The sequence below is a fragment of the Apodemus sylvaticus genome, chromosome 4 (assembly GCF_947179515.1).
Source record: "Apodemus sylvaticus chromosome 4, mApoSyl1.1, whole genome shotgun sequence".
In the NCBI taxonomy this organism is placed as follows: Eukaryota; Metazoa; Chordata; class Mammalia; order Rodentia; family Muridae; genus Apodemus; species Apodemus sylvaticus.
In genome coordinates this window covers 53,978,683-53,999,399 of record NC_067475.1, presented here as the reverse complement: position 1 = coordinate 53,999,399, position 20,717 = coordinate 53,978,683, and the positions used below count along the sequence as shown (strand labels likewise).

The following is a 20,717-nucleotide window of genomic DNA, read 5'->3' as shown; positions in this document are numbered from 1 at the left end:
TGAGCTGCGGTGTATCCTAATGGGGGTAATTTACTGTGTGAAATTGGAATTGGAAGAAAATTAATGTAATGAGTTCCTTTGATTTCCTAGGAGACTGAAGGTGAAATATATTGCTAATCTGCAACTTACCATCTGGCTGGGTTTAGAACTGGGCCTCATTGTCGAGAATCCCGAGTTAAGGGTAACGTTTTAGTCCCCTTGGCTGTCTTTAGATCACAGCTGGCCTCTCCTTCAATGCCAACGCTTTTGACTGAATCTCCCAGAGCAACACCCCGAAGTCCCTATTCCCAGTTACCTCTTTTAGACCCTGCGTTTGTCTCGATTCCATAGGGCATTCGCTCTGAGCCTGCAGGGGCCTTGATGCCACACCTGGGTCTCAAGCCACAGCTGTTCACTTGAGCTGTGGGGCTGTGATGCTAAACCACTAATCTGGTTTTGTACTCATGGCCCAAGCCTGTAATCCCTGATTGCCCCTGAACTGCTCACCCCTCTGTGAAAAATCACTGCTCCAGGAATTCTTATTCAAACCAGCTATTGGGTCAGAGAGAGAATACTTTAGAAAAATCTGGAAGGTTCATTCACAAATAGTATTTTTTTGGGGGGGGGTTGATATGCATGTTGGACCCCCATAGTTTCTTTTAGCTATTTGTATTCTGTGACTGTGTCTTCCTTAACTCAAGACCTTCCAAGGAGCTTTGTCAGCGCTCTTGCAGAAATGGCCTGCTTCAGTTGTAACTTCAGTGACACTGATGTGCCAGAGAAGTAAAGAGTGCTGTCTTGTCTGGAGTTTCTTGAAGAGAATAGTTTAAAAATGGGAAGCCTGTCTCTATTCAGTATTGCATTTTGCTTCCGCAATAACTTTTAAACTGACAAACTGAGTGGTCAAATAGCTCTGACTGATGAAAGATCATTGTTAAACAGAAGGAACAGGGATCTCATCTGCTGCTCGCTGGCTTTAGGGTTGAGAAGCTGGACATCTCCTTCCTATACCTACTGTTCACTTTTGCTGCGAGGTCCTCCTTCCCTTCACTATTTCCTTACCTGTGCTAGGCTAGCTCTCTACACATCCTGACCCATGTGATCCAGGATGTCTGTAGGCACTCCCGGGGGCAGCGGAAGAGTTTATGTCCAGTGACTCTCATGAGAATCAAGCTGGGTGGAAGCCGTTTGGGTCGCCTGCCCTGACTGTTTTCATTGCCGGAGAGCAGTGTAATTATCAGTGGGATGCCTGGCTGCATTCGTTCTCACGTGTCCCTCAAGTGGGTCTAAGTTCATGTAAGCAGATTAAAGAACGCTCCCCTCTCGTTCTCTCCCGGGCGGGCGCCCGTTTCACCATCCTTCCTGCAGCAGAGCCTGTGTGTAATGAAGTGTGCGTTTGGCAAGGATGATGCGTGCTGGCTTTGTAGCCACTTGCTCATGAGAAAAATGGCAGAATCACTAGACTCTACATAAGCTGGAGTGTCACATGGCATTGAGGTGAATAAAGTACAGGTACGCTTGATGGCCTGGCTGCGACTGATTGTTAATGACAAAGAATGACTCTGCAAGTTTTAGGAAAACCTTAGGAAGACTTTAAAAATGGCTGCATAAACTGGAATACCCAAAACATAATCCACACATCAAATGAGGTACAAGAAGAATGGAGGAGTGGCCCCTTGTTCTGAAAAGACTCAGTGAAGCAGTATTCAGCAAAATCAGAACAGGGAAGTGGGAAGGGTTGGGTGGGAAAACAGGGGGAGGGAAGGGGACTGATGGGACTTTCGGGGAGTGGGGGTCCAGAAAAGGGGAAATCATTTGAAATGTAAATAAATATATCAATAAATTAAAAAAAACGGCTGCATAATACACCTCTCTATTTCTGAAAAAGGATCCTATTCATAATCTACACTCCTTTACAGCTCATTAACTTGAAGAAAAAAAAAAAACCCTTGAGTTCTTTTGAGAAAAAAATTAAAAGCTGATTTTGAAAATTTTAAATAAACTGGTAAGTGCCAGGACAGAACTATAGCCATGGTCTAAGAGTGGACACATGAGCTTCAGGTTGGGATGGGAGCGGATCAGAGAGAGAAGGCACCTTGGAGGCCCAGGCTGCCTCCTTTGGAGGCCCAGGCTGCCTCGTGGAGCTCTGGGGACACTTGAGCAAAGCTACTTGGTACTGTGACCTAGGCTTTTCCAGTTGTGTGTCTGAAGGGACACTTGTGTATCGCCTAGGCTCCTCTTCCCTCCTGAGTGCATGGTGCTCAGCTGAGGCACCCAAGGGCATCTCAGCGTTCACCCAGGCACCCAAGGGCATCGCAGCGCTCACCCAGGCACCCAAGGGCATCACAGCACTCACCCAGGCACCCAAGGGCATCACAGCTCTCACCCAGGCACCCAAGAGCATCTCAGCGCTCACCCAAGGCTCCCAGGGATATCTCGCCTCTCGCCTCCTACCGCCTCACTGTGGCTGTCTTAGAGCACTCTTGGACCATTGAGAAAATCCCTGTATGATTTTTGGCTACTGTCCGCTCCCCATGACCCCCGTCCCCTCTGTTCACTCTTTCACTAAGGCCGTTAGCCCTGTTCTCTGCTTTCCGAAATGTTCTCGTTCTCAGTGACCCTGTCGCTTCTGGGACGTAATGTCCACTTTAAAGTGGGAATGAGAAGCTTTTCTCACTCCCCGCACCTTCCTCACACAGTAGGTCTAATGTTAGCTCAGATCTAATCTTCACTTGTTTACAAATGCGTTTCTGTACCCGTGGAGGTGGGTAGAGAGGATGTAGGTACGAGAGGTCGGTCAGGAGGGGAAGTCACTGTAGCTCACTGTTGCATCCTTACCACCTTACCCCCCTTTCTGGTAACTGACATTCACAATTTATTGTTTTGAAGTAACCATTTAAAGATCAACATATTTCACGGGACATAGGCTTTTTAGTGTCATTTGGTATGGTTGTTGCTGTTGTTGTTGTTGTTTTTATTTTATTTTATTTTATTTTATTTTATTTTATTTTATTTTATTTTATTTTATTTTATTTTAGTTTAGTTTAGTTTAGTTTAGTTTAGTTTACAAATATTCTTGCCTGTATGTTTCAGAAGGGCAGGGCAAGCCAGGGAATCCATATAGGGGGTTTGAGGATATGTCACTGATGTGTGTACTTGTCTGTTCTCAATCTGTAGACACTGTCTTTATAGAATAGATGTTGTTCTAAAAACACCACATTGACTAAATAGCCTTGATTTGTTTTGGCTAAACTTAAAATGATGTACACGTAAGAGGATAGACATAAAAGTGAGGGGTCTCACAGCTACTCATCGTAAGATCGCCATGCATTCTTTTCACCCTTCTGTCCCATGAATTTATCTGTGTTATCTTCAAGTACTGAATATAAAAAATGACCAACATTAAATCATAGGGGTTGTTTAAGCCAAATGTTCAAAGTATGCTTAAAGGTAATCAGCAGAACTAAGGTAATAAACTATCATCTGGCGCCCTCTAGTGGTGCAGGTTAACATGACAAATCAAGCTGTATGACTCCTGTTTGGGTTTTAGTTCCAGCTCCAGTGAGGGGGAAGACATGTATGTGGGGAAGGATTACAACTATTCTGAGTGTTGACAGATAAAAGACAGAAAGTGAAGTACTTTGTAAATAAACAATTATCATACAACTATCTTCAAAGAACAAAATAAATTGCCTTTAAGATGCACACTAAAGTAGCAGGAATAATATTTGATTGCTGTTATTTTTCTTGCTAAGAGGGATTGAGACCACAGCATACAACACAACCAGAGGCAAGGTGTTCTCTGGGGTTCTGTAGCATTGGCATATCCCAATAATGTGTGCCTCAAGACCTACTTTAACCAGAAAGTCTCAGGACTACTCAGATTATTCCAGAAGTTTTCCCAAAACTAGACTTTTCACTTAGAAATGGAATCTTGGCATCTTCAGATATCAGTCATTTTTCTTTCCTAGCGTCTCAGCAGGAGGTTGGGGTTAAACTGCAGAGTTTGGGGGTCACTAGCTTCCCTCCCCTGGTCTCCGGGTCTCTTGTTTCATTTTACCCCTAGGAACCATTAAACACATCCTCTGTCCCTAGTCTCGCGTTAAAAATGATGAAAGAGTGTTTAGTTTATTTTTAAGTTAACAAGTCCATATACCTGTAGAACATGTTGTTTTGAGCTGCGCATGCACTGTGGAGTTTTTAAACAGAGCTGACGGATGTGTGTCCTCTTTAATTTCATTTTTTTAAGTGCTAACATGCCACAACCATTCTTTTCACAATTTTCAAGAATCCAGGACATCAGGGCATTGCTATTTTTAGTCAATATGTAATTAAATTCCCATGTAGTTAATTTTATTTTCTATAATAAAATCTCACAAGCATTTGATGGACAAATGTTCTCTTTTATTCCCCCCCCCAATAACTTCATGCAGCAGTTGATGAGCTGTTCCTATTTTTTTTAAAGATTTATTTATTTATTATATGTGAGTACACTGTAGCTGTCTTCAGACACACCAGAAGAGGGCATCAGATCTCTTTACGGATGGCCGTGAGCCATCATGTGGTTGCTGGGATTTGAACTCAGGATCTTCAGAAGAGCAGTCGGTGCTCTTAACCGCTGAGCCATCGGAAGTGAGTTCACCTGAGTGGACAAAGCTCATAATAGGCTCACTCCCGAGCCAGGAGTTTGGTACACGGGACTGGCACCGTGTAGAGGCTCCTTTGAGGGGTGGAGATCCTTGCTCATGCTTCTGTCCTGGAGCTGAGACTTTTTAGAAGACGACTGCGCTACCTCGATCCAGACAAATGCATCTTCCCCCACTGCCATGTTTACTCAGAAAGAATCACTTAGCAGACCCTCCTTTGTTGTGCTTAATTTTGAGATGTGAGCAATCATGTTTATCATAAAAATGCAGTTAATGAGAAAATGCATTCTGGATCTAGATGGTTTCCTCAGTGAGTCTCTGACAAATGATTGAAAGATGAGTAACATTACGAAGTAGAGATGCTAAAACTGTTAGCGGCGCACACTTGGCTTAGGTGCTGAAGGTCTTCATAAGGGGTTTTTGAAACATAATTGAAAGCAGTTTAGAGCGGGAAAAACTCTTGAATGCACTAAGCAATTTTTTTTAATGTTGGCTATTATAAAGAATTGCTACCTTTGAACCATTTTAGATGTACTGTGCTATTTAATCCTTACAATGGTCTAATGATCATTGGTTATTCTTTGAAGACCTATCTAGAGGAAGAAGCCAAAACTAAGTGAGTTCAGGCAGTTGCTTAAAATGAACTGACTAAGGACTGTGAAACCCTGATCTGAGCTTGTGTGATCAGGCTTAAGATCCGGCACGTGCAACCATTTTGCTGCTCAGTGATGCCTTCTGTGTGGTCCAAAATTCAACAGAGACGGTGAGGACTGAGTGCTTAGAATCAGGCCAGTTCAATCATGGGAATAAAATGTATGTTTTTTTTAAAAACAAATTTTAACTTAAATAGTTTCACATACTAGATTTATTTGATTTTTAAGATATTACAGTATAAGGGGGCTGTCCCTCATATGTATTGGTAACCTGATTTAAGTCATAATATTAAAAGAACAGAAACACAGGTATTATCCAAGCTCTAAGCTTCCCAGTCTTGGTGCTTCATATTCTATACTTTTTGAATCTATAAATTTATATTTTTCATTATTGTTAATATCGAATGGGAAAACTGTTTCTTTTGAGAAAAGTGTTAAGCCTTATTAAGTACATGTTCAATAAACTTTTTCTTCTTTTTTCTTCAGGTTATAGAAACATTATCTCGGTTATCCCGAACACCAATAGCATTGGCCACAGGAATCAGGTGAGTTCGTGTCTCTATGCTTCCTGTCTCCCATGGAGTTCAGTGCAATGTTATTTCCTGAATGGTTATTGTTTGCAAGGCTCTTCACATTAAGTGTCACATACACATTCAAGATTTATTGTGCAATTAAGAACTTATTATTCATAGAATTGAATGAGACACGACGGCTGAACGTTGTTCTCAGTTCCCTGGTGACTGTCACTGGTTATGGCTCTCCTTAAAAAATTCCTCAGCATTCCTATATGTATAATTCATTAAGACAAATGCAAATGTTTTAATACATAAATATTTAAAAATATAATGTATTGGCTTCCTGGAGAAGAAACCATAACAATAACTCACAACTTTTATGAGTTTAAGGAACAATCAGACCAGTGTTAAATGATAGATACTCAAGGATGTGTGTTGAAGATTGGGTAAGACATGAAAACCTCAGGAGTAGATTGTTTATGCCATCTCCGTGCAGGGGAGTAAAGTACAGTTGGTAAGCATGGAAGTAGACACGTGTTTGTTATTCAAGCTTTTTTGTCTTAGATACTGTCCTTTGCTTAAGTTGGAGCAGTTAGTAAATGTATTAGTTTGGGTTCTCTAGAGTCACAGAATATATGGGCAGTCTCTATCTAGTTAGGGAATTTGTCAATGACTTACAGTCTATAGTCCAACTCTCCCAAAAATGGGCAGCAGCAGCTGTGGATGGAAGTCCAAGGATCTAGCAGTTGCTCAGTCCCACGAGGCAAGCAGGCAAGGAAGAGTGAGTAAATCTTTCTTCTTCCAATGTCCTTATATATCTCCAGCAGAGGGTGAGCCCAGATTAAAGGCTGTAGGTCTCCAACAGAGGGTGTGGCCCAGATTACAGGCCTGTGGGTCTCCAGCAGAGGGTGTGGCTCAGATTAAAGGCCTCCATGCCTTTAATCCCAGATGATCTTGAACTCCTTGTCTTTATCTTCTGAAATTCATTGCCACTATACTTCAAGATCTCCATGCCAAGATCCAGGTCAGAAGCTTATATCTCTGAGCCTCCAGATTAGGATCACAGGGGAGCCTTCCAATTCTAGATTGTAGTTCATTCCAGATATAGTCAAGATGACAACCAGGAATAGCCACTACAGTAAAGAATATAAGAAACAGGAACTGAAGAGGATAGAGCAAGGCCACCTGGAGGGAGAAGTGTCAGTCCAAGCTTTGTGTTAGTGTCCACCCATGAAGGGCTTTGTCAGCCTCTGTCTCTGCCTTTTAGCTTCATCTTTTTGTACCCAGGTCACATCATATTCTGAGGGCGGGAATCCAAGTGTGTTCCAAAGGAGAGTTCAACGCTGTCTCGGCAGCTTGATTCCTGGATTGGTCTCAGGGTCTCAGTGGTCTCAGGGAGGACATTCTGAGGACCCTTTCTTAGAAATGGGCCATGATTTTACCAGTTTTCTGTAGAAATAGCTTGTCAGCTGGCTGATTCTTCAATTCCTTCTAATTTTCTCTTCAATGAGGAGTGGCTGTCCACGTCTGTGTACGTGTTGAGCCATTACATGTAAGGAGTGATTTTGAACCAAGCCTGCTTTGTATGTGTTTGATTCTGAAAGTATACTCTTCAGAAGTCTTTTTTCCTTTGAAAATTATCTTGTCATAATTACAGTATTGCACTATAATTCTTGGTAGTGAGCCTATATAGATACAGAAAACCAATAAAATGTGCCTATATTACAAAAGAGCAACCCTAAGAGACTGGTTACTTATATTCATTTATTTGAAAAAATGTAGGTAGGTCCCTGTGCTTTCTTAAATATTAAATTAATTCATAATATATTCAAAGTTAAAATAGTTTTAAATAATAAAAATATAACAAAAAGTATGTCTTTCAATGAAACGCTTTAGTATTATTTTGATGGATCTTTTTATAAACATGAAAGAAGTAGGCTTAATATCAAAGAGTACAGCATTTGTTGTTACAATATAATTACTATGGTAATTTTGTTAGGCATACTTTTAAAGCATTATTTTGGTCATGAGGAAGCATGTTATGAGCCAAACAAAGATGCCAAATGATAAGAGTGGAGAAAAATTAGAGTGTGATTATTTTTAACATGGGACAAAAACAACTCTCTAGTCTCTTTGGAGTCTACTGTGTTCATGTCTCCAAAAGCTGGAGAAAAAAACAAAACAAAAACAAAACAAAAACAAAACCAACTTAAATACTCTGATGTCTGCTTAGAGAAATTTGCCAGGTTAAAGTCATGTGCATGATGTCTTTGTCTTCCAGTAATCTTCATCCTTCCTAGTGATCAGAGCCGTGAAAGACAATTAGCTGTCAGCCTTTGTTCGATCAACTCTTACAGCTGGAGTGAGGGTGCTAGAGGCGGGGCATGGCCAAGGCTGCTCAGTCCCTGAACTGGGCTTTGTGGTGGGTGCCATGGGGGTGACCCTGCAGGTATGTGGCAGGTGGAGGATCAGATAATCACATTAGCATGTCCCCAGCTGTGTTCATGTCTGCAGGGACTCACTGTCATGCTGGAGCTGATTTAGGGTAGCAGGTGTTACAGTCTCCCCAGGGGAGCCCCAGGCACAGCTGCTGGGCAAGCACTTCTGGGGAAACCCTTGAAATCATTAAATATGATGACTTGTTTGAATGGCAGCAAATTTTGCCATTTAATTTGAGGTAAATGCTCATTCAGAACGCTCACCCTTCCATGTTTTTCCTCCCTTCCAGGCCGTTCCCCACAGAAGAAAGTGTAATCGATGAAGACATCTACAAAGGCCTTCCTGACTTAATAGAGTATGTGGGGCATTTTCAGTAAAATTAAGCCACTGCACAATTTATACTCAGTGTAGATGTGAACTATAACAAGCTCTCGGCAGGGTGAAAGTGAGGCAGGAGAAGAATTTTCTGTCCTTGAAATGATGATGGAAAGTTTTACAAGAAATATGCCTCAACTGGCTTTTAGTTCTTGTGCTGTGTTCCCATGAAGAGAAAAGTTATTGCAGAGAAGTAAAAACTTGAAGTTTCCCAAAGGCATAATACAGACGCAGATAAAACTGGAATTACACAATTAGGGAATAATAAAAAAGAAATAAAGTTTACTACTGGAGTTGCAGGACAGAGTATGTGCGTTTTAGTACCAGGAAAGATGGATGCAGCTGAAGTTATTCACGTAAACGTCGGTAGACGGAGCTTATGCTAAGCAGAGGACCCTCTGGGTTCTATTGTTTAATAGTCAGGAGAGGCAGAAGGTCTTTGAGCTGATTATCTTCTGCTGATTGAGTGGCTTGTGCAGATTACGAATAGATATAAAGCATGATCCTCTCTCCTCAAAGACCTTATGATATAGATCAGGTGTGTTTGCACAGAATTATAAGAGATGGCTTGCGCTCCAAGGGCAATTCCTGGAATCTGTGAGAACCCACAGTCCAGCACTGACTGCTTTATTACTGGCCCCTCACCAGTCTTCCTTAGGCATCCCTTCAGAGACAGGGCAAAATAGCCACCACACCCTTACCTTATACTATGTTTTTAGAGTCTTTATTTCTGGATAGGACAATGTTGGCTCCCTACACTTACTGCCTGTGTCTCCATTCCAAGGCAGTGACACAGGAACTTTGTGCATGTCTGTATTCTTAGAGCTTTAAACTGCGATGAGCTGGAGAGATAGCTCAGTGGTCCATGCAGCTGGGCAAGCAAAAGGATCTGAGTTTGGGTTCCCAGAACCCCTTTGAGGTGGTGGTTAGGCATAGCAGCTTGCCTGTAATTCTAACCTTAGGAAGCAGAGACAGAAGCTTCCTCTACAGTAAGCTGGATGATGAACTAATCAGATAGCTGAGCTCTGGGTTTGATTGAGAGACCCTGCCTCAATGAATAAGGTGGGGGAGCAGTCAAAGGAGATCCCAGGCCTCTGCATACGCGTGTACACACTTGCCTGTACACATATGTCACATGCCTACACCCTCACACACGCAAACATACCATATACACATACATACAACTATATACCATACACCTATACATGAAAAAGGAGAAAAAGAAAAGGTGACTTTGCTGTGTCTGATGTATGCATCTAAATAAGCCAAAACAACATTAGACATCTACTGTCTGCTAGACATTATGTGTTAGGGTTGAGCTATCTGATCATTCAATAGTGAGAGTGTGCTGTGTGCTCATGTGTGTGCTAACGTGTTCTGTGCATCATCTCATGTAACTACTGTGTTAAGTTCTTACTGTTAGAATCTATATAGAAAGAAACCCAAATTTGTGCACAAAACTAACTTGTTAGAGATGACATTACACAGAGTAGTCTTTGAGCCCAGATGCTTCAGACTCTGGAGTGAGACGCTCTTAGTCACTGTCCTGCAGTCAGATATGTGTGACTTAGTGCTCTGGGAACTCGCAGACATGACAATGGGCAGCCAGCAGCCTTTTCTATTTTATGTGGCATTTGGAGTAGCTTTGAAATCATAAATGTCCTTTGAGGACAGTTTCTTACTGCTTCCAAGAACTCACTACCATTAAGTAAGATGGATGCTGATTAATTTAGAAGTGGTCTTTTATAAAATAGCTGCATGGTTACTGGTCTTGTAATCAGATTCACAGGAAGAACATTATCTGTGTAGAGCTATGATAATGTTCCTTTCAATGTTCCGTGTGGCTGCTGGACCCCATTGATGGTCACTGGTGCCCATTACTTTCTTGTATAGCCTTTGAACACCTTGTTCTTCCTAGTGATAGTGTTAGGTGAGATTTAGTTTGAGGGAATATTAGGTGTCAGGTAGACGGAGGCCTTCAATTCACAGTGTCAGGGGATGGATGTCAAAGTCCATTTGGCTTCTGGCCAGAGCCCAGAACCAGCCTCTTCCTACGTTTGATTATTTTAGTTAGCACCATCCTGATCTCAGCTGACTTCCCGGCCCTTTGATGAGTTACACGAAAGGTCCAGACACAGGACCACCTGGACTGCCTAGAGAGACTCCCTTCTCAACCCTCTCCTGAAACATAATGGAATGAGTGCTCAGACCATCCAACTGTCCCACTGGGTCCTATCCAGAGCCCACCAAATGCCCTGCTATGGAAATCACGGATCTGTCAATGTGGCTTGGCTCATTGATGCCCTGGCTGCAGTCTTCCCATGTTCTCTCTGTAAAGCCGCTGGGTCTTAGATACCCCAGCTAAGGTTGACTCACCAAGTGCAGTGTTCTTTACAGTTTTGTTTCCGCTCTGCCCTCCAGTGGTCCAGCATGCTGCCCCGAGGGGTTGCCAAGCACAGCTTTCCCAAGCTCTTGGGATGCTAACCTTTGTGTTAGTACCTAGTCAGGAGCACTGTCTCTCTCCTCATTTGATGTGGGTGTGTGCTATGCTGGTTGGTCTTGAACCAGCATTAGGATAGAAAAACTATATGTTTTATAGCAGACATGTATTGAATCAGTCTACATATTCCTAGTCCAGCTCAGCGATGACACCCCTTTGATACCTTCCCTTACTTTCTTTAGTTATTTTCACTCTTTCCTGTTCCTTTAGTATGTTCATTTACTTTGTTACATATACAGAGCTATGTGTTTACAGGCTGTTCTCCATACAAGCCAAATGATGTGTCTGAGTGTTGTGTAGGATGTGTATGCATGATGTGTATGTGCATTCATGTGTGAGTGTGGTGCGTGGGTCCTATATTGTGTGAGTTTGGAGGTCATACAACATCCTTGCCTTCTATATTATCTGAGACTATGCACACAGTGTAGCTAGCTGGCCCACAGACGTCCAGGGATTCTCTTGTCTCTGGGTCCAGTCTTACTGTAGAACCACAGGATTACAGATGTGGAAACATGCTAAGGTTTATGCAGGTTCCGGGGAATTCAAACTCAGATTGTCACTTTATTTGACTTTACATATTGGTACAGATCCTCAGTGGGAGAGTTTTTGATCCATACGTCTTGAATCTTATAGAGCATGGAATTCAGTCCATTCTTTATAAATACCTGCTGGATGGATGAGCAGATGGGTAGGTGGGTGGACAAGGATTTCTGAAGTGAATTTTTCTCAGGGCACAGTTTTCTCAAGCTTCAGTTCTCTCCTTTAGCTTGAGAACCTTCCTTTTCTCTGGGTTTTGACAGTTCACTTCTGTCAAATGCCTCCAAATAATCTTTCATGACAAACACAAACAGCCTGTGATTGTACAAGCTTTGAAAAATGTTCCAAGTTGTAGAATGACACAGTCACAGTGCTCTTACTTTTGTTCCTATCAATTTATAACGTTCACCCAGCACAGGCTAAGGGGGGTGCTCAGGGCTGGCTGTATTAAAGGGCTGAATTTCTTTTTCCGAGAGATTACTGTTTCATTGTGACATCTCTGGACTGGTTAAGGCCATTCTTTGGGTTGTGTTAGTAGAAGACATTTATAGAAGTTTTGGTTATGGAGGGAAGATTGAAGAGTGTGGCAGTCATGAAATGGACGGAATTCCATGGTTGACCGTGACGATGGCTTCATAGGAGGGGCTTGGGGACAGCCATGTGTCCAAGAGATGATGGGGGACTCGAAAGAACAAATACTGCATACTACTATGCAGTATTTAATAACTTTAGAATATATTTTAGATATTTATGTATCCATCCCCCCTTTAAAAACAAAATGCAAGCAGTTAACACAGATAAAGACAGTCTGATTATAGAAAGATGTATATGTATCTTCTAAATGGGCTTCTAGAAGCATGGTCTGAAAGAAACTGAATTGGTTATAATAACATTACAGCAACCGATGCTGTTATCAAACAGATTTCTACTATGTCAACTATTCCTTAGCTGTGCCCTCTCCACACTGTGCCCTTAATAACATAATGAAACTGAGGCCGTGGAATACTGCAATCGGGAGGCAGAGCGATGAGGCTGTCAACATACACAGTGTAAAACAAACTTGTTGATAAAGGCTCTGCTGTGCACTATGCTCTGCCTGAGACAAACCTGGGAACTTTCTGCTCTTCCAACTTTGTCATTTTCTTCATAGATCAAATACTAAACCATATCCATATGAAAATTAGAGCTGTGACTAGTTGCAAGATGATCATTACTATAGCTCTTGCAAGTAAATAGCCAGTTAGGTATTCATTAGCATTGACCCAGTTGCTGGATTCTACTGTTTGTCACTGGGATCATGCGAAGAGACAGAGTTGTAATGGGAACCTCTGGACAGTCACTACTAATTCCAGTTTTCCAAAGTCCATGGGGAAAAGTCAGTCTGTGGTGAAACAAAGCCTGTAGGACGTGTCTCAGTGTAGCATCCTCTGTGTGCTAGAGCACAGCCTTTATCCTGCATTCCTTGTTTCAGTGAAACCCGTGTGGAGGATGAAGAAGACCTCTATGACTGTGTGTACGGTGAGGATGAAGGCGGAGAAGTCTATGAAGACTTGATGAAGGCGGAGGAAGTCCAGCAACCTGTAGGGCATTTGCTTATTTGTTTATGAAGCAATCTGAGTAGTTTATTAGGAAGGCAATCAGTTAGAAGGCTAATTAATATAATTACTAACTTCTGTTGGGATCCTTAATACAAAGTCTTTGTTGCTGCTTATAACTTATTTGTAGATGCAAACATGTATTCTTTTTTTGTTTGTCTTTTGGTTCCCCAGTTTATAAGACTTTGTGGTCCAATCCTTTCCTTCATTAGTGAGGAAACTGAGTCTTAGAGGCCAGTACTGAATAATGGCAGAGTAGCAATGGGATACAGTGCCAGCAAACCATGAGAATGTAATTGTAGTTATAATTAATTGTCAAAGCACATCTTTTCCAAAGCATACATATTTTCCATTTTAAATGTAATATATTATGTCAGTGGCGGTAGCTCTTGGTACAAGTGACTCTGCTTCTTCCCTTCTTTCCTTTTGTTATTTTTATCTCATCCATTACATCCCTGACTGCAGTTCCCCTCCCTCCTGATTTTTATTCTCATCCAGACCCACTGCTCCTTTGTTTTCCCTCAGAAAAGAGCAGGGGGGTGCGTGGGGGGGGGAGGCAGGGATATCAGCCAACCATGGCATAGCTGCACGCGCTAATGCTAGGCACCGTCATGTCAAGGCTGGACAAGGCAATGTCTTTTTTTTTTTTTTAACCTCTTCAAATATTAGCATAACTAGGATGTTCTCAAAGCTCCTGTGTCATGCATCTATCTAGAACACCCAGAAAGAACTGCTTCAAATAGTCTTCTGATCTATCATTTGAAAATTTAAAAAGTCAGTCACTTAGGCACTTATTAGCATATTTTCTAGTCCTAGAGATTTCTTCATGAGCTGGGAAGTGACTGAGCTTCTTCAGGGATTTCATGGGTTGGTTCAGCTTTCTGTGCTCTGGCTTTTAGTAATAAGGGACTGGGGAGGTCACTCAGTCTATAGGGGAGGTCACTCAGTCTATGTAGGAGGTCACTCAGTCTATATAGGGGAGGTCACTCAGTCTATATAGGGGAGGTCACTCAGTCTATATATAGAAAAGATAATCGACACGGGTTTAACTTGATGTCTGAGAGGCTGGCTACCCTGGCACCACCAGATGTGCTTTCAGATGCATTTCCCCTGCAGTGTCTATAGTAATTACCTGCTTTGGTGGTAGCAGATCTTCAGGGTCTCCTCCCACCAGAGGACACTTTCACCCACTTCACAGCTCTAGGTGGTTGCTATGGGCTATAATTAACAACAATAACAATATAGATCCCTTGTCAAGTTGTAGAGTACTCTGTTACATGGCTTCTGTCACTTGGCACTACTTAGGCTTAATGCTGTAATTCTATTTTACAGAAGTGAAAACTGAGTCACAGAGAAACTTAGTAACTTATTTATGGTTATAAAGCTAATAACAAAATCATTGTTGGAGCTGAATTCTGTTTTGTCTGTGTTTCTCTGACCTTAACATTATGCTGTATTTTAACGCTCGATGAAAGAACCAAGTATTGTGTAAAAACAGAATTTGATGGATTTTTACATGTGTGTGTGTGTGTGTGTGTGTGCGCGCGCGCGTGCGCGCTCGTGCATGTGTGCATGTGTGCATGAACTGTTATTGATGATTGATATTCTGGCCTGATATGTTAGGCCTGTACCCTACCACTGAGCTGTTGCTATTTTATAGTCATTTGTGCACTTCATGTGAAATCTGCTGTCTATGAAGGAAATGCTTAGACTATTTGTTACCGTGTTCATTAGCATTTGAATAAAAGACATGCATTGATTTAAGCAGAATATCTATTTCAGAAGCTTATTTAAATCACTTAAAACCTTTTCATTTACAGTGTTGGAAAAAAAACTCCAACAAAATATGTCACAAATGCAGCTAAGCGTGTCTTTTAGTTGTTTTGTTAGGATGGAAAGTGTAAGGGAATCAGATTTTAATCTTTTCCTAGATAAACTGTTATATGAACTCAACTAAATAGTTTTAATTTTACCTTTCTGTCTGCAGAAATCACAAGAAAATGATATACGGAGTTGTTGCCTAGCAGAAATTAGGCAGACAGAAGAAAAATACACAGAAACACTGGAGTCAATAGAAAAAGTAAGTCATCAGGTCTCAAAGCTCCAGGGTTGCCTTGCATGATCTGTGTGCTAAACCAGCTTCTTTTATAGTGTGCATATGTTAATGTATATTCTAAGATTTGCACTGAACGATAGGCTCATCAAATACCACATGGACTCACGGTACAATAAAAAACAATGAAATCATACAAGTAGCTGGTAGAATTTGAGATTAGTACGACCTTGAGTGGTAGGGATAGGAAGTAGTAGTTAAAGCATACATGCTTATATTATATAGGAAGAATATTCAAACACTTATACCCAGAATAGGCAAATGTATAGACAGACTACACATAGAAAAGCAATTGCCTGGAATTTAGGGAAGAGATGTGTACTTGTGGAGGGTAGGTTGGTTGAGAGGAGAAATAGAGATTGTCCACTAATGTCTGCAGAATGTTTTATGTGATAAATAGTCTTAAAATTGATGGTGATGACTGCATAGCTCTGAACAGCTAAGAACCATTGGATCGCAAACTAAATAGTTGTGTTGTAAGAAACATGAATTATGTCTCAATAAAAGCCTCCCAAAGAAAAATAAAGATATCAAAGAAGATTTATACATTATACGACTATTTATTGCTATCCTGACATTGAAATGGCACTAAGAACGGATGTTATAGTGGCAAGGACAGGAAGACTGGAGGTTCTTCTGGCACTTTCTGCATCATTGCCAAATTTAGGCTGGAAACAAATAAATATGCCAGTTTTGTGCAGAGTTGCCTGAAGAAAAATGAGGATGAGAGGCTGATGGGCATGGGTTCGAGATACCACATAAAGGCTGCTAGCAGAAGACCTCTGTGTAAGAGCATGGTGCTTAGTTCTTCAGTTGAGAAGGTTGAGGGCACAAGCCATGTCTATGGCCTAGTGAAGAGAGTTCTAGGGGAAAGGCTTTCTGATGGGAGAGTGTGCTATGAAAATCTGATGAGGGAATCGTCACCTTAGGCTTCATGGTACAGCAGTGGTGCAGTGTGGTGGTGGACAGAATGTGTGGAGACTGAGAAAGAGTTCAGAGAACTGGTGCACTACTAGGTCATATCGGGATGAAAGCTAGAGCTTTGAGCAGACTTGAAGGAAAGGTTTTCAAGCCTCTAACTCTGCGCTCGGGCTCTTCTGAAGCAAGAATGGGAGGTAGGAGGAAAGTAGGATATTATAATTATCAGGATGGCAGGAAGTCGTGGCACTCAAGGAGATCTAGTGGAGACGGACTTCGGAAATAATTTGTCAAATTAGACCCAACAGAGTTTGATGATGTAGGCAAAGGGTTCTAGAATTTGGCCTGTGTGCGGATGCATGAATGGTGCAGTCAGCTGCAAGATGGAGTCATGAACCTGTTGGGCATGTTACACTTGTGTTCCCTTCCACTGGGATGCATTGAGGCAGATGTTAAAGATGAAAGTCTTGCATTGATAGGAAAGTTGGATTTGTATACAGATGGAGTCCTTAGGCTGTTGTACTAAATAAGGTCACTTTAGGAAAGGCATGCTTTTAGGGAGTAGGTTTGAGGCCACCCTTGTGACTCCCATATTTTGTGGTTAGGAAAAGAGAACCAGGTAAAAGTTTGTTTTATCTATAGGAAAAGAGGAGACATGGAAGGGTTGCTTAGGACAGTGAAATAGTTAATTGATTAGGAAAACAGTGTGGCCATGTGGCATTATGAATCCCATTGCACCTCGTGGTCTTATTAAATATTATATTATCACCATAGTCTATGGATCTATGAAATATATGGCAAGCTAGATATAGGCAAAGGTTTGTTTTTCTAGAAAAAAAATAGTGGCCTGGCGGTGGTGGCACACGCCTGTAATCCCAGCACTTGGGAGGCAGAGGCAGGTGGATTTCTGAGTTGGAGGCCAGCTTGGTCTACAGAGTGAGTTCCAGGACAGCCAGGGTTACACAGAGAAACCCTGTCTCGAAAACCACAAAAAAAAAAAAAAGAAAAGAAAAAATAGTAGAAGAAGGAGGAGTAGAAGAAGAAGGAGGAAGAGGAGGAGGGAAGAGAGAGAGAGAGAGAGAGAGAGAGAGAGAGAGAGAGAGAGAGATTGATTGATTTTGACCATGTTTCATGGTAGGGAGGATCATGAAGAGTGTGAGACTTGGTAAACTGGACGCAGTAGGGTTAGAGAATTCCTTGAAAAAAAAATGAACTTCATGGGCTAGATGTAGGGTTCAGGGAAAAGGCTTCGTGAAACTAGTGTGAGAAGCATGCACAGCTGTTGATAATGACAATGCCTTGAGAAAAATCCCAAGATTTGAGAGTTGAGCTCACAATTATTGGAAATAAAGGCGCCGGCAGGCCACGTTCATAGGTGGGTCATCTGTACAGACCCTGAGAGTGCTGACAATGAAAGAGAGGCACCGGTTTGATATTAAAGCCTCAAGAATTGGTGCGAAATGGTGCAAAAAGTATGTAGTAGATTGTACACCTCAAGCATCTGTGTTGGAGAATTGGAGGGATGCTCTACATGCGTTCTCAAAGACATCTTCAGAACATTGCCGCTGTTTACCTTCTTGGTCAACAGTGTCCTTTCCAACTTTTAGAAGCATTTCATTTTATAATTTAAATGTTCCAGCTTGTCTTTATGTACATATGTGTATGGTATGCATGCACATGTGTGTGTATTCACATGTCATGTGCACGTCTGTATGCATGTCAGTGGAGGCGTGAAGTGACATTAGGTGTCTTCCTCTGTTATTTTATATTTTCTTTATTGGGCCAGGGTATCTCGCTGAAGCCTAAGATGACCAATTGCACGTAGCCTAGCTGTCTTCTTGCTCCAAGAATCTGAGACTCTGCTTTCCAAGGGCTGGGATTATATATAGGTGGCTGTTACACCTGCCCAGCTTTGTCCTGGGTTCTGGGAATCTGAATGCAAATTTTCATGCTTGGGAGGCAAGCTTTGGCCATCTCTTCAGCCCCTATTTATGTCTATGTAGCTGTTCAATGCAAAGTTTTTAATATAGAGAAAACAATACCTACTATTTGTGTTTGTAATGCTAATAAGTAACTCTTTTAATAAAAATACTGGTTGCTAAAATCATTATATAGATTGGGCAAAGTTATGTTTCATTGAAGTGACTTTTCTCTTCTCTCCCGGTAGTATTTCATGGCACCATTGAAAAGATTTCTGACAGCGGCGGAATTTGATTCAGTATTTATCAACATTCCTGTAAGTAAAGTTGTGGCAGGTCAAGTGTGCTTCTAGAAAGTCTTCATGGTTTTAGTGCGCTGCTGATGCTTACTTTAGCACCGTCTTTGGGTTTTCTATGATTTTTTTAATTTGCTTCCCAAGTTGTATCCTTGCTCTTTTGAAAAACTGACATTGTATCTTTAACTCAAGGTCAGTTAAGAATACATGTTGTGCAGAAATGAACACCTGAGATTCATGCATTAGCTATGCCTGGTTATACAGCAGTGCTCTCAATTAATTAACTGCCTGTCTGGTTCACTCTTCCCTGGTACAGCCTCTGGAATGTCATTTACCTCTCTTAGTTCCTCTGTCATGGCCTCTGCCCATTGGCAGATCAACGACTTCTGGTTGCACCAACCTCAACTTATATTTTGTACTCACCATTTCCTCCCTCTTCCTCTTCCTCCTTCTCTTCCTTCCTCCTCCTCTTCTTTCTTATTGTTTTATAACTGAAAGAAAATACTCACAATAGAAATTGGAGATGTAACACTAAAAACCCAAACTTGCACATTTTAGTAAGTAGGAACCCTGAAACCCCAACGTATGCTAACTCACCTTATTTGACAGCCCCTACTTCTTATGGCTTTAATCCAGCAAAATACTAGAGATGACATATTCATCTTCAAGTTTCAGCCTACAACGAACAAGCTTACTGTCACGTTTCTGTGTGCTCCCAGGTACATAAGAAGAGATAAAGGGCATTAGTACCTCAATTCAGATTTCTTCATTCCCCCTCTGTGACACACACTCCTGGCTGCTGAAAATGACTTGTTTGCCAGAATAAAAAATGAAATTCAAACTTTTGAGTTGCTACCATAAACTGTCTAGCACAATTTATGTGCTATATATTTGTGTCATTAGTTGTCTGGTTTTAAGTAATTTGGTCTGACTGTTGTTAGCCTAGCACTAGGATGCGGCTAATTGACCCAAGTACAGATCTGCATCTCTGTGTCCCAAGGACACGACTCATTATTTTAGTCCATCAATAAAACAGTAAGCACTTGATTAGTTTTATTTACAAATTTTGCAGTGATTATAAGATTAAACATCTGTGTTTTTATTCAAAGAATACATTGACCTATGATAGCAAGTAGGATAATTTCTGTTTTCACTGGGCACAGATATGACTAGTCCTATCTGAAGTTGCTCTTTCCCATGCCCACATCTTTCTCCTTCCTCTCTGCTTCCTCCTCTCTTGCACTCTCTTCTTCTCCCCCCTCCCTCCACCCCTTATGCTTCTCCTCTCAGGGTGACAAGTCTGACCACAGTGGGAGCTGTTTGTGGGATGTGCTTTTTGTTTTTGATTCCCACTTTTCTTTTCTTCCATTAATTTATTTATCCACTTTGCTTCCCATTCTATGCCTTCCCTTTCCCGTTCCCTCTTCACACAGTCCCCACCACCATATATCTCTCCCCTTCTCCTCTGAAAGGGTGAAGGACCCCTGCCACCCGCTATCCCACCACCCTAGTACATTAAGTCTCTGTAGGGTTAGGTGCATCCTCTCCCAGCCCAGTTAGAGGAACAGGATAGGCAACAACTTTAGAGACAGCCCCTGCTCCAGTTGTTGGGAGACCCACATGAAGACCAAGTTGCACATATGCTGCATATGTGTGGGGAACCTAGGTCCAGCCTGTGTATGCTCTTTGATTTGTGGTTCAGTCTCTGAGATACCCAAGGGTCCAGGTTAGTTGACTCTGTAGGTCTTTCTGGGATTTTGTATCTCCTTTGGTACATTCAATCCTTCCTACAAGTCTTTTATAAGACTCCCAAGCTCTGTCCATGGTTTGGCTGTGGGTCTCTGCATCTGTCTCAGTAGGCTGCTGGTGGAGCCTCTCAGCAGACAGTTGTGCTAGGCTCCTGTCTGCAAGCATAATGTATTATCATTAATAGTGTCAGGGATTGGTGCATACCCATGGCTTGGGTCTCAAGTTGTGCCAGTTATTGGTTGGCCAGTCTGACAAAACAGTCTCTGTTCCATCTTTGTCCCTGCTTTTCTTTAACAATGTTTTCTTTTCTAAGGACCTTGTAAAAGTTCATCGGAGCTTAATGCAAGAGATTCATGATTCCATTGTAAATAAAGATGACCAGAACTTGTATCAAGTTTTTATTAACTACAAGGAAAGGTATCTTTTTACATTTAAACATATGTGGGTATTGTTTTGGAATTAGAGTGAATATTATATTTAAAA

At 41.6% G+C, this 20,717-nt stretch overlaps 1 protein-coding gene across 2 annotated transcripts in view; it reads left to right on the top strand.

The window, feature by feature from the left end:
• Vav3 (vav guanine nucleotide exchange factor 3) overlaps positions 1-20,717 on the top strand; it is a 353,521-nt gene that overhangs the window by 159,651 nt on the left and 173,153 nt on the right. For both annotated transcript variants that reach the window (XM_052179412.1, XM_052179410.1), the window contains exons 3-8: positions 5,765-5,823; positions 8,522-8,587; positions 13,116-13,224; positions 15,227-15,319; positions 18,438-18,506; positions 20,548-20,651. In XM_052179412.1, coding sequence (XP_052035372.1) covers positions 5,765-5,823; positions 8,522-8,587; positions 13,116-13,224; positions 15,227-15,319; positions 18,438-18,506; positions 20,548-20,651 — 500 coding nt within the window. The remainder of the gene's footprint in view (positions 1-5,764; positions 5,824-8,521; positions 8,588-13,115; positions 13,225-15,226; positions 15,320-18,437; positions 18,507-20,547; positions 20,652-20,717) is intronic.